Here is a 14,556-nt window from a genome sequence, read left to right as displayed (position 1 = left end):
CGTATCTTGGCTATTATGAGTAATCCTGCAATGAACATGGGAGTGCAGAGATCTCCTTGAGATCCTAATTTCTATTCCTTCCGATCTATAGCCAGAAGTGGTTTTGCTGGAGCATATGGTAGTTATAGTTTTAATTTTTTGAGGAAACTCCATACTGTTTTCCACAGTGGCTGCACCAATTTACATTCCCACCAACAGTGCACCAGGGTTCCCTTTTCTCCACACCCTAACCAACATTTTTGTTACCTTCAGTTTTTTTTTGACTATAAATGTTCTTACAGGTGTGAGATGATATCTCGTGTTTCTGACTTGCCCTTCCCTGGTGATTAGTGATGGAGAGCACTTTACACATCTGTTCAGTTTCTTTGCCCATTTTTAAAATGGGTTATTTGTTTTTTGTTTGTTTGGTTTTGGTTTTATGAGATAGATGATTTGCAAATATTTTCTCCCATTCTATAGGTTGCCTTTTCGTTGTGTTCATGGTTTCCTTTGTTGTGCAGAAAGGTTTTAGTTTAATTCCACTTGTCCATTTTTCCTTTTGTTGACTTTTCTTGTGGTTGAAAAAATCACTGCCAAGGCCATCGTCAAATAGCTTCTCCCCTATATTTTCTTCTTTGGGTTTTACAGTTTCAAGTCTAATGTTTAAGTTTTTAAACCATTTTGAGTTGATTTTTGTGTATAGTCCAAAATCATGTTGTGCACAGTCACAGAAACATTTTCTGTGTGGTTCAAAATTAGATAAGGGTCCAATTTCGTTCTTTGCATATGAATATCCTATTATCCCAAAGCCAGTTATGAAAGAGATGACACTATCCTCACTATGCATTTTTGTTATGCTTGTCAAAGATCAGTTGACCATATATGATAAATTTCATAGTAAAGTTTACCTCTCAATAAAGTTCAGTGATTTTCTCTGTAAAAGTATTGTACACCTTCTGTTAGAGTGGTAACTAGTGATTACTGAAAACACCTGATGTTACTGTAAGTGGTATCTTCTATTTAATTTAGTTTTCCAGGTTTTCTGTTAGTACAGAAATGCTACCTTGCTAAATGCTCCAGTTATTCCTAGTAATGTCTGTAGATTCTTTAGGGTTTTCTCTGCAAGTGATTAAATTATCTGCAAATAATTATAGATTGTTGTTCCTCTTATTCCAATTCTTAACATTTCCGATTTCTTTTTCTTGTCTATTACAAGTTTGAAAACCAATTTAGGACGAGAGCCTTTTTAGCACAAGAATAAACTAAAGTACTAAAAGAGTTTATAAAAGCTCTATATTTAAATTCCTCTCACATATACCTGTCTTTATATCTGTGCCATGCTTGATTTGGGAATTTTACCATCTTCATCATTTCTTCTTATTGCTACAGAGAATGTCAGCTCAGACATAAATATATTGGCTAGTAAAGCAATCAAAAGAACAATGTGGTAAGATATACAAAAATATATTTATTCTCTACTAGCCCTGTTCTTGTCCCCCACCTAACATGGTAAGAATCATCTCCACTGGGCTCCTGAGGAAGTATATCAAGGCATGCTCCATATAAAAATTATCATTTAAAAAAAAGCTTCAGTCTCAATTTTGATATGGAATAATCTCTGGCTTTGATAAGATGAACTAGACTCTGGATGAATCAGAAGAACCCCTTTCAGGTTCTTGCTATGGGGCATCATATCTCAGCTGGCTACCAGATCTCTGTGGGTAAAAGTTATAATGTCTTCTATGTTACGGGCAACTTGATTTGTGATAAAATTAACTCCCGATTAGTTAACTGTGTACGGACTGGGGGAATACATCTAAGGATTACTGACGAAGAGAAATGCTTGAGGTAGAACAGCTCGCAAGCATGACTTCCTGTTCTCTACCTTTCTGAGTAGACAGGCACTAAGGATGCCCTTTGATAGTTCTGCGAGTCTGAAGGTTCAGTTGAAACTAAAAATGTATTGGTCAATGTACTTGTTTTCCATTGCTGTTGAACAAACTACCACAAACTTACCAGTTTAAAATAATGCCCATTTATTATCTCCTAGTTCTATAGGTCAGAAGTCCAGGTATGGCATGACTGGGATTCTCTGCTTAGCATCATGAGGATGAAATCAAGGTACTGGCTGGACTGTGTTCTCATCTGAGGCTCGGAATCCTCTTTCAAGCTCCCTGGTTGTTAAATGAATTCAGTTCTTTGTGGTTGTAGGACAGAGGTCTCCTTTTTCTTGCCAGCTATCAACCAGGGGCTGTTCTCAGATTTCCACCATGTGGCCCTCTCACACCACAACAGTTTGTTCCTTCCAGTCCAGGAGAAGATTTTAGCTCCCACTTTGGATCTCTCTGACTTCAAGAAGGAACCAATCCCTTTTAAGAGCTCACCTGATTAGGTCAGGCCCATATGGCTAATCTCCACTTGATTAACTCAAAGTCAACTGATAGTAACCTAATCATGAGAGCTATACCCCATCATATTCAGATTCTGCCCACACTCAAGAAGAGAGGGTTATACATGGCGTGTCCACCAGGGATCAGGACTCCTAGAGGTTGCAGTCTTAAAATTCTGCCTACAACAGAGGGTACTGCCAGCTCTTTTCTTGGGCTCTCCCCGTTCTCGATCCTGAATGTTTGTCAGTACAATGGTAGGAAGAGATGAGGAAAAATTCACAGAAAACCTTACCAGGGATGGCATCTGCACTTGTCAGCACTATTCCTTTGTTGACATTACAGCCAGAGGACTCTTTGAAAAAGGAAGATTCAATTAATCTGTTTGTTTTACTTAGAGATATTCTGAAGAGATTTTTTTAAAAAAATCAAATAGAAGGGAGAATCCTGAAAGAGGACCTGCCACAGAGACGAAATAGCTTTTAAAGTCTGAAAACTCCACTCCAGCACTACACAATGCTCTTGATCTCGACCATGTAAGTTCTGGTCCTTTGAGGGGAGATGAGAGGCCAACAGATCTTGTTCTTCTACCAGAGACCAGTATATCTCAGCAATTTTCTCTGTGTCCAGTTCACATATGAGCTTTAAGGTCAAGTCTGTGGTCACTGAGGGAAAGGGCAGTCCCTATACGGGAAAGAGATCTGTAGCTTTTTAGAAGAGCCCTGCCTGCATCTTTATGGAATAACCAGATCCTCCCGGGAACTAACTGTATGGCTGTATCTCCACCTGGATTTAACTGGATGACCCCATCAGTCTTTCAAAGATTTTTGTGATTTTCCTTTTGACGTTATCTAGAAACAACTTATACTGGTCAAGACATCATTTCAGTTGTGTAAACTGTACAAAAGGCAGAGACATCAAAATATGTTTAGCCATGTTGTCTACCAAGCTGATCAGACAGGATCTGCAGAGTGTGCGTGCATGTATATGTATCTATTTTATATATATAAAATTTTCTATCCATCTTACCACGCAGTTCTTTTGATTGCTTTACATATGACTGAGCTATCTCTGCAGCAACAAAAAGAAATTATGAAGATGTTAAAAAACACCAAGTCAAGCATGGCACAGACATAAAGACAAGCTAGGTATAAGAACAATTTGAAAATAGAGCACTTATGAAACCTCTTCAGTACTTCAGCAACAACAGTATATTCCTAAATTAATGGTTTCTCGAACATGGTCCTTTGAGTCATAGCTATGCCCAGGGCTCACTTTCAGTGGTGGTGGGTGAGTTAGGGAGCTCAACTCAGGGCCTCACATTGTAGTTTTACCCAGAGCAGTTCCACTGTATTTTTTAAGAAGCCATGTAAAGTTAATAGGGAGGAATAGGAAGAATTCCACTCCCAAAAAGCATTTGGAAGTCACAGGCATGGATAAACTCTGTAGTCCTTCTTATGGGAGAAAATGTGCAACTATGATTAACCCCTAAAAAATTAATAGTTAATGGTCACGGCTAAATAAAATTTATCATCTGCCTTAGAGACCAAAAGGATACATCGCAACACATCCAACAACAATCCAACTGATGGACCATAAAATTTTCACACAGTTCATCAGAATGCTGTATTAGCTCGATAACTGAGTTACCAGGATGAGTTTCAAGTCATTTTAAAAATTTTCAAAATTACGTGAAGTGTAAAGTCAAAAAACAAAGTTGTTTATATGACTGTGCCACTCAGACTCACCTCAGAGCCTAGCTCATCACTACAATGGTAATTGGTCTCTGTGACAGGGCTGTAGCATGAGCATTACGTGCTTAAATAGTATGAACGGGCATTCTGCATTGTTTATAATTCTAACATCATTCTGTGAATCTACGTCATATAAATCAAACAAGTAAAACTCACATAGGCATTTCAAGAATTTAACGTCATGAGAAGAAAAGCATAACATGCAAGCATTTTAAAATAACAAGCAATTAAAAAAAAATCTCAGGTCATATCCATAATAGTGGACAGTATAGACAGATAACATACAAAAACGTCCTCCACCTTCCCCGTGATATGCTGACACTGCTAAAAGCAATACTACAGAAGGGGAGACAGGTGATGGAAGGTTAGAGGGCCAGTTTTGAAACCAAGCAGGACCGCTGGGGCTCCTGGGGCCGAAAGCCTTTCTGTGTCTTCCATTTCTTGTTTGTAGGGAACAGACTCCAGCCTCCACAACCTTCCATGAGTTCCAAAGGGCAGATTTGAACAGTTGCTAATCAGGGAAGGGAGGGGATGCAGAAATAAGGGAGGAACAGCCAAGAAACAATAGTGCAGCCCTGAAGCAGGGTCCTGGCTCTGCCTCAAGGGATACATATAACAATATATTCAAGCTCTTTATAGAACTAAACCCCCAACAAATGGAAGATGGCAGCATTCTTCATTCCAGATTAAAGGAACCACAGAAGCTCTTCAAGAAGACCACTTGAGCTCAGATTAAAGGAACCACAGAAACTCATCAGATTACCTGAGATCATATTAAAGGACTGCAGGCCCTGCACACACCCTAATCTTATCAGCAACCCCATCCTTGAACCAATGCTATAAAACTCCTCACCAAAGCCTCCCAGGTTGGGGCACACAGTTTTCGAGGGCAGGAGCCCACTGTGTCCCCCTTTGCCTGGCAAAGCACTAAAGCTATTCTTTTCTACGTCACCCAAAACTCTGCTCCGAGATTTGATTTGGCACCTGTACACAGAGGCTGCATTCTCGGCATGAGTTTCACCCGCCACCCGGCGATACAGGTATGCAAAATAGAAATTAAGTTATAAAAATGCAAAATTCCTATTATTTTCACAAACCTGTGATTGAGAAATGATGGTCATACCTGCTCAAAAGCTTGTTGAATGAATAACTATAGAACTTAATGCAAATAATGAGCTGGCTAACTTTTTGAGGATTGGCAACAAGTTTACAGAATAGTAAAAGTATTTATTGGGGTATATCTTAAAATCCAAGACTATATATACATATATATTGAAGTAATAGGATAAATTCAAAGCCATTTTGAAAAAAACTGTTAGCTCATTTTGAAATGAGATATTTATAAAATATTTTGTTAGATATTAACTTGTTTATATGCTCTAGACTAACACTATCCAATAGAACTTTCAGTGATGATGTAAATGTTCTCTATCTCTGCTGTCCAATAGGGCACCATTAGCCATAGGACCCTACTGAGCACTTGAAATGTAGCAAGTGTCACTAAGAAACTCAATTTTTTAAGCTATTTCACTTAAATTAATGTAAATTCAAATAACCCCATGTGACCAGTCTACTGGAAGTACAGCTCTAAAGAACACCTACCTTCTCATTTGCTTCATAAAGGGCTTTTGTCTTTTTCTTACAACCCTGTTCAAGGTCATCTCAGAGCCCCACAGGCAGAGGTATTTTTTCCCTGCATTGTGTTCCATAGAACTTTCTGCATTTCTTTATTTTAGAACTTATTCACTGAATAGAAATTATATAAGTGAGAACTTCCCCTGGTATAATATCATCTGCATAAAGATAGGACAGCTTTGTCATCTCAGCATCCAGCAGAGGGCCTGATACTTGGTAGGTTCTCATTACATTTTTTTTTTTTTTGAAATGAATGAACAGATAGAAGCCATAAGCAGTTGATTAAACAGGGAAGTTCTAAACGAACATTTAATATTTGTGGAAAACTGTCCTTTTGCCTGCCATTTATTTTCTTATTCACACTCATAAAAGCCATTTCTGGCTTATGGGAATCCTAGCTAAGTAGCAGAGAGAGAGTTTCTGCTAAAGTAATTTCAAGGGTGTTGAACCAGATAAGCCACATGGCAACCTTGTGATCTACAGCTGCAATTCATCTGCTGGCTCACCCTCAAACCAAGATGGCTGGTCAAGAGGCATCAGAAAAAAGAGCTTTACTGTGCCCCAAACCTGAAAATGACACAAGATGCAGTACACTTACCATCACCAACATCAAAGTCCTTGAAAGCCAATTCTGAACCCGAATCATCAAGAAGGATTTCGCCGTTCAGCGTGAACATCATGGTATGTTCTGTCATGTCAACCATACACCCCACAACATCGCCTGCTTGCCAAGAGCGCCCATAGTGCTCATTGCCCTGGTGCCACCGCTGGGCCTAGGGACAGAAGAGTCATTGTCACAGAGAAAGCCAGCAGAACAGCACCCACCCACCCCTAATCGGCATGACTCACAGTAGCCTTTGTATTAACGCAGCGGGAGGAAGGAGTATAGTCAGCACACCTGTCTGCAGAAATGCACAAAGCAATGTGGAGGTGCCCGGAGATGCTGAACCCCTGATATTAACATTGTATGTTACTGAATCTTGAGAAAAACCCAAATGCTATTTCATGATTTTTAGAGTCTAATATCTAAAAAATCTAACCCCACATCTTTTCTATTAAAAGAAAAACTGTCTCTTTAGAAATTTATTTTTCTCACTACAATGAATGCTTCCCAGGATATGGGTTGTTTTTGTCTACTCCCCCAAATACAGAGAAGTATGAGCAGAGACTCAACTGAGAACTGATCAGAGAAAAATGACACTCTAGTTTTCATCTGTTTCAAAATAAACTCCCATTCCTTGGAAGCAAAGGCACTCACACTTCAGCAAAATAGAAATCTAGATGCATTTCAGTACATACTAAAATCAAAAAAGGTTCAAATCAAACAAATATATTCTCAAGATATTTACTGAAATAGTAAGCCAAGGGGCTTCCCTGGTGGCGCAGTGATTGGGGGCCTGCCTGCTGATGCAGGGGACGTGGGTTCGTGCCCCGGTCCGGGGGGATCCCGCGTGCCGCGGAGCGGCTGGGCCCATGAGCCATGGCCGCTGGGCCTGCGCGTCCGGAGCCTGTGCTCCGCAACGGGAGAGGCCAAGACAGTGAGAGGCCCGCGTACCGAAAAAAAAAAAAAAAAAAAAAGTAAGCCAAAAATTGAATATATATGTCAACACTGCCTTATACAACACATGTGAAATCTCATAAATACCTGTGAAACATAGGATAAATGTCACTTTTTAATCTATAAGTATGTTCCACTGATTTACAGATACAAAATTAGTTATATTAAATATTTTGTCAGATAAATCTTTAAATTTTTCCCTAAAGTATCACCTTCACTGTGAACTGACATAAAATGGGATATAGTCACCAATGCAAAACAATGATTTGATTCTTCTAAAGCATAAGACATTGTTACTTTTTTAAAATTTTAACTAAATTATTAGGTATCAAAAGGTGTTAAATTTTTCCATCTAAAATAAAAAACAGGATTCAGGAAATGTAATATGTCAGAACACAGTGGGTCAGTTGTCCTAGAAGACACAACACTGATTTATAGCCTAGAAATGCTTTCCCCCACACACACCTGGGTACCCAGGCGTCAAATCTCTTCATGATTGCTTATTTATTCTAATTTTCTTTTTTTAATTCGAAAATACTTTTTTCCTTCAAAAGGAATACAAATTCACTGAAGAAAAATAGGAAATAAAAATAGGATAAAAAGATAAAATGTCAATAATTTCACCCCCCCAAAAAGACTATTATTATTCTATTATGGCTGTGTCATATATACATATTTTGTATTTTTATTTTTTTTATTATTTTTTAAGTTTTTGTCTTGATATTCCTAATAATGTGTTTCTTTTTTATAATTTTTGAATTTTGTTTTATTTTTATATACAGGTTCTGATTAGTCATCCATTTTATACATATTAGTGTATATATGTCAACCCCAATCTCCCAATTCAACATACCACCACCACCTCCCTGCCAGGTACCCCCCTTGGTGTCCATATGACTGTTCCCTACATCTCTGTCTCTATTTCTGCCCTGAAAACAGGTTCATTGGTACCATTTTTCTAGGTCCACATATATGCGTTAATATACGATATTTGTTTTTCTCTTTCTGACTTACTTCACTCTGTATGACAGTCTCTAGATTCATCCACATCTCTACAAATGACCCAATTTCCTTCCTTTCTATGGCTGAGTAACATGCATTAATATACGATATTTGTTTTTCTCTTTCTGACTGACTTCACTCTGTATGACAGTCTCTAGATCGATCCACATCTCAACAAATGACTCAGTTTCGTTCCTTTTTATGGCTAATATTCCATTGTATATATGTACCACATCTTCTTTATCCATCAGTCTGTCGATGGGCATTTAGGTTGCTTCCATGACATGGCTATTGTAAATAGTGCTGCAATGAACATTGGGGTGCATGTGTCGTTTTGAATGATGGTTTTCTCTGGGTATATGCCCAGCAGTGGGATTCCTGGGTCATATGGTAACTCTTAGTTTTTTAAGGAACCTCCATACTGTTCTCCATAGTGGCTGTATCAATTTACATTCCCACCAACACTGCATGAGGGTTCACTTTTCTCCACACCCTCTCCAGCATGTTGTTTGTAGATTTTCTGATGATGCCCATTCTAACTGGTGTGAGGTGATACCTCATTGTAGTTTCAATTTGCATTTCTCTAATAATTAGTGATGTTGAGCAGCTTTTCATGTGCTTCATGGCTATCTGTATGTCTTCTTTGGAGAAATGTCTATTTAGGTTTTCTAACCATTTTTGGATTGGGTTGTTTGTTTTTCTAATATTGAGCTGCATGAGCTGTTTATATATTTTGGAGACTAATCCTTTGTCCACTGATTCGTTTGCAAATATTTTCTCCAATTCTGAGGGATGTCCTTTCGGCTTCTTTATGGTGTCCTTTGCTGTGCAAAAGCGTTTAAGTTTCATTAGGTCCCATTTGTTTATTTTTGTTTTTATTTCCATTGCTCTAAGAAGTGGATCAAAAAAGATCTTGCTGTGATTTATGTCAAAGAGTGTTCTTCTATGCTTTCCTCTAAGAGTTTTATAGGGCCCGGTCTTACATTTAGGTCTCTAATCCATTCTGAGTTTATTTTTGTGCATGGTGTTAGGAAGTGTTCTAATTTCTTTCTTTTATATGTAGCTGTCCAGTTTTCCCAGCACCATTATTGAAGAGACTGTCTTTTCTCCATTGTATATCCTTGCCTCCTTTGTCATAGATTAGTGGACCAGAGGTGCAAGGGTTTATCTCTGGGCTTTCTATCCTGTTCCATTTATCTATATTTCTGTTTTTGGAACAGAGGGGCAAGGGTTTATCTCTGGGCTTTCTATCCTGTTCCATTTATCTATATTTCTGTTTTTGTGCCAGCTCCATATTGTCTTGATTACTGTAGCTTTGTAGTACAGTCTGAAGTCAGGGAGTCTGATTCCTCCAGCTCCCTTTTTTCCCCTCAAGACTGCTTTGGCTATTTGGGGTCTTTTGTGTCTCCATACAAATTTTAAGACTTTTTGTTCTAGTTCTGCAAGAAATGCCATTGGAAATTTGACAGGGATTGCACTGAATCTGTAGATTGCTTTGGATAGTATAGTCATTTTCACAATATTGATTCTTCCAATCCAAGAACATGGTATATCTCTCCATCTGTTGGTATCACCTTTAATTTCTTTCATCAGTGTCTTACAGTTTTCCACATACAGCTTTTTGTCTCCCTAGGTAAGTTTATTCCTAGGTATTTTATTCTTTTTGTTGCAGTGCTAAATGGGAGTGTTTCCTTAATTTCTCTTTCAGATTTTTCATCATTAGTGTATAGGAATGCAAGAGATTTCTGTGCATTAATTTTGTATCCTGCAACTTTACCAAATTCATTGACTAGCTTTAGTAGTTTTCTGGTGGAATCTTTAGAATTCTCTATGTATAGTATCGTGTCATCTATAAACAGTGACAGCTTTACTTCTTCTTTTCCAATTTGTATTCCTTTTATTTCTTTTTCTTCTCTGATTGCCATGGCTAGGACTTCCAAAACTATGTTGAATAATAGTGGCCAGAGTGGACATCTTCGTCTTGTTCCTGATCTTAGTGGAAATGCTTTCAGTTTTCCACCATTGAGAATGATGTTTGCTGTGAGTTTGTCATATATGGCCTTTATTATGTTGAGGTAGGTTCCCTCTATGCCCACTTTCTGGAGAGTTTTTATCATGAATGGGTGTTGAATTTTGTCAAAAGCTTTTTCCGCATCTATTGACATGATCATTTGGTTTTATTCTTCAGTTTGTTAATATGGTGTATCACATTAATTGATTTGCATATATTGAAGAATCCTTGCATCCCTGGAATAAATCCCACTTGGTCATGGTGTATGACCCTTTTAGTGTGCTGTGAGATTCTGTTTGCTAGTATTTTGTTGAGGATTTTTGCATCTATATTCATCAGTGATATTGGTCTGTAATTTCTTTTTCTGTAGTATCTTTGTCTGGTTTTGGTATCTGGGTGATGGTGGCCTCATAGAATGAGTTTGGGAGTATTCCTTCCTCTGCAATTTTTTAGAAAACTTCTCTCTTAGAACTGCTTTTGCTGCATCCCATAGGTTTCGGATCATTGTGTTTTCATTGTAATTTGTCTCTAGGTATTTTTTTATTTCCTCTTTAATTGCTTCAGTGATCTCTTGGATAATTAGTAACATATTATTTAGCCTCCATGTATTTTGTGTTTTTTACGTTTTTTCCCCTGTAATTCATTTCTAATCTCATAGTGTTGTGGTCGGAAAAGACGCTTAATATGATTTCAATTTTCTTAAATTTACTGAGGCTTCATTTGTGACCCAAGATGTGATCTATCCTAGAGAATGTTTTGTGTGCACTTGAGAAGAAAGTGTAATCTGCTGTTTTTGAATGGAATGTCCTATAAATATCATTTAAATCTATTTGGTCTATTGCGTCATTTAAAGCTTGTGTTTCCTTATTAATTTTCTGTTTGAAAGATCTGTCCACTGGTGTAAGTGAGGTGTTAAAGTCCCACACTATTATCGTGTGACTGTCAACTTCCTCTTTTAGAGCTGCTAGCAGTTGCCTTATGTATTGAGGCGCTCCTGTGTTGGGTGCATATATATTTATAATTTTTATATCTTCTTCTTGGATTGATCCCTTGATCATTATGTAGTGTCCTTACTTGTCTCTTGTAACATTCTTTATCTTAAAGTCTATTTTATCCGATATGAGTACTGCTACTCCAACTTTCTTTTGAGTTCCATTTGCATGGAATATCTTTTTCCATACCCTCCCTTTCAGTCTGTATGTGCCCCTAGGTCTGAAGTGGGTCTCCTGTAGACAGAATATATATGGGTCCTGTTTTTGTATTCATTCAGCAAGCCTGTGTCTTTTGGTTAGAGCATTTAATCCATTCATGTTTAAGGTAATTATCAATATGTATGTTCCTATTACCATCTTCTTCATTGTTATGGGTTTGTTTTTGTAGGTCCTTTTCTTCTCTTGTGTTTCCCAGTTAGAGAAGTTCCTTTAGCATTTGTTGTAGAGCTGGTTTGGTGGTGCTGAATTCTCTTAGCTTTTGCTTGTCTGTAAAGCTTTTGATTTCTCCATCGAATCTGAATGAGATCCTTGCCAGGTAGAGTAATCTTGGTTGTAGTTTTTCCCTTCCATCACTTTAAATATATCATTCCATTCCCTTCTGGCTTGTAGAGTTTCTGCTGAGGAATCAGCTGTTAACCTTATGGGAGTTCCCTTGTACGTTATTTGTCGTTTTTCCCTTGTTGCTTTCAATAATTTTTCTTTGTCTTTAATTTTTGTCAATTTGATTACTATGTGTCTGGGCATGTTTTTCCTTGGGTTTATCCTGTATGGGACTCTCTGTGCTTCCTGGACTTGGGTGGCTATTTCCTTTCCCATTTTAGGGAAGTTTTTTTTACTATAATCTCTTCAAATATTTTCTCAGGTCCTTTCTCTGTCTCTTCTCCTTCTGGGACCCCTATAATGCAAATGTTGTTGAATTTAATGTTGTCCCAAAGGTCTCTTAGGCTGTCTTCATTTCTTTTCATTCTTTTTTCTTGATTCTGTTCCACGGCAGTGAATTCCACCATTCTGTCTTCTACGTCACTTACCCGTTCACTGCCTCAGTTTTTCTGCTATTGTTCCCTTCTAGAGTATTTTTCATTTCAGTTATTGTATTGTTCATCTCTGTTTGTTCTCTAATTCTTCTAGGTGTTTGTTAAACATTTCTTGCATCTTCTCAATCTTTGCCTCCATTCTTTTTCCGAGGTCCTGGATCATCTTCACTATCATTATTCTGAATTCTTTTTCTGGAAGATTGCCTATCTCCACTTCATTTAGTTGTTTTTCTGGGGTTTTATCTTGGTCCTTCATCTACTACATAGCCCACTGCCTTTTCATCCTGTCTATCTTTCTGTGAATGTGGTTTTTGTTCCACAGGCTGCAGGACTGTAGTTCTTCTTGCTTCTGCTGCCTGCCCTCTGGTGAATGAGGCTATCTAAGATGTTTGCACAAGTTTTCTGATGGGAGGGACTGGTGGGGGGTAGAGTTGGGTGTTGCTCTGGTGGGCAGAGCTCAGTAAAACTTTAACCCACTTGTCTGCTGATGGGTGGGGCTGGGTTCCCTCCCTGTTGGTTGTTTGGCCTGAGACAACCCAACACTGGAGCCTTCCCAGCTCTTTGGTGGGGCTAATGGCGGACTCTGGGAGGGCTCATGCCAAGGAGTACTTCCCAGAACTTCTGCCGCCAGTGTCCTTGTCCTCACAGTGAGGCACAGCCACCCCCCATCTCTGCAGGAGACCCTCCAACACTAGCAAGTAGGTCTCGTTCAGTCTCCTATGAGGTCACTCCTCCTTCCCCTGGGTCCCCATACGCACACTACTTTGTGTGTGCCCTCCAAGAGTGGAGTCTCTGTTTCCCCCAGTCCTGCTGAAGTCTTGCAATCCAGTGCTGCTAGCCTTCAAAGCCTTATTCTCTAGGAATTCTTCCTCCCGTTTCTGGATCCCCAGGTTGGGAAGCCTGATGTGGGGCTCAGATCCTTCACTCCAGTGGGTGGACTTCTGTGGTATAAGTGTTCTCCAGTTTGTGAGTCACCCACCCACCAGTTATGGGATTTGATTTTATTGTGATTGCGCCCCTCCTAACATCTCATTGTGGCTTCTCCTTTGTCTTTGGATGTGAGGTATCTTTTTTGGCGAGTTCCACTGTCGTCCTGTCGATGACCGTTCAGCAGTTAGTTGTGATTCCGGTGCCCTCACAAGAGTGAGTGAGCGCACATCCTTCTTCACCATCTTGAACCAATCTCTCCATATTTTGTATTTTTAATTTTAAAATATATTATGCAGCTAAAATTATCATTAAACACTTATATAATGTATAAATAAACAATAAAAGAAGCAATTGAGGGGAATTCCCTGGCAGTCCAGTGGTTTGGACTCTGCACTTTCACTGCTGTGGGCCCAGTTCAATCCCTGGTCAGGAACTAGGATCCCACAAGCCACGAGGCCTGGCCAAATTAAAAAAAAAAAAAAAAAAAAAAAAAAAAAAAAAAGCAGCTGACCAGCTTCCACCAAACTTAAAAAATAAAAATTACCAATAATGTTGAAAATGAAAACTCTTGGTGATTGCAAACAACAAACAGCATTCTTATGGCTATTAGATGTTTATACCTATCATTAATTATTGCTTGAGGATAAATTCCTTCTATGGAATCCCTTTGTCAAAGTGAATATATTTTAAATTAGCATATGGATTTTTAACATTTTTGATAGACAAGGATGATTCGTCTTTTTGATATGATAGAGAATCAATATTTTACTTCTTGAATTTTGAATAATCTTGACTATTCACAGGGTGAGGGAAAACGTTTAGAGACTACAAGAACAAAAGTTTTCCTAGGCACTATTTTCTCAAGGTTGAGCTCAGGAAAGTACGCATATTACTGTACCACCAAAAGGAATACCAGGGGAAATCAAGCCAGGCAGCATGGGAGCCCACAGCGTGTGGATGCCTGGTGCACAGGAGCCTACAAAACCAGGAGCCTACAAACTCCAGTGTCCAGTGCCCAGCAAAGCACACTCACCTTAAAGCCATCGAAAGCAAAGGCACGTTCATCCGACCCAAGCTCCTGATCGGGTTGACAGCCTGGCCTGCTCCAGCCAACTCTCATGTCTCCAGCAGTGACAGCCTCAAATTCAAAATACCACCTTCCTGCCTTCACAGCATAAGTCTTCTCAGCGCGGAAGATTCGGAACCTTTCTCCTGTGCCGCTGCACACTTCAGCTCTGGCAGCTGTGAATGGAAAGGGATTCTGGTGATCGCTG

The 14,556-nt window shown here is 38.9% G+C and overlaps 1 protein-coding gene across 1 annotated transcript in view; it reads right to left on the bottom strand.

Moving 5' to 3' along the window:
• RYR2 (ryanodine receptor 2) overlaps positions 1-14,556 on the bottom strand; it is a 564,826-nt gene that overhangs the window by 269,371 nt on the left and 280,899 nt on the right. Inside the window, exons 28-29 of the mRNA XM_055081210.1 lie at positions 14,316-14,524; positions 6,354-6,528 (exon numbers count right to left, since the gene is read on the bottom strand). Of these exons, the coding sequence (XP_054937185.1) occupies positions 6,354-6,528; positions 14,316-14,524 (384 nt within the window). The remainder of the gene's footprint in view (positions 1-6,353; positions 6,529-14,315; positions 14,525-14,556) is intronic.

This window comes from Physeter macrocephalus, chromosome 20, assembly GCF_002837175.3.
Source record: "Physeter macrocephalus isolate SW-GA chromosome 20, ASM283717v5, whole genome shotgun sequence".
NCBI lineage: Eukaryota > Metazoa > Chordata > Mammalia > Artiodactyla > Physeteridae > Physeter > Physeter macrocephalus.
Note: the sequence above shows the minus strand (reverse complement) of the source record. Positions and strands in the feature narration are given on the sequence as shown.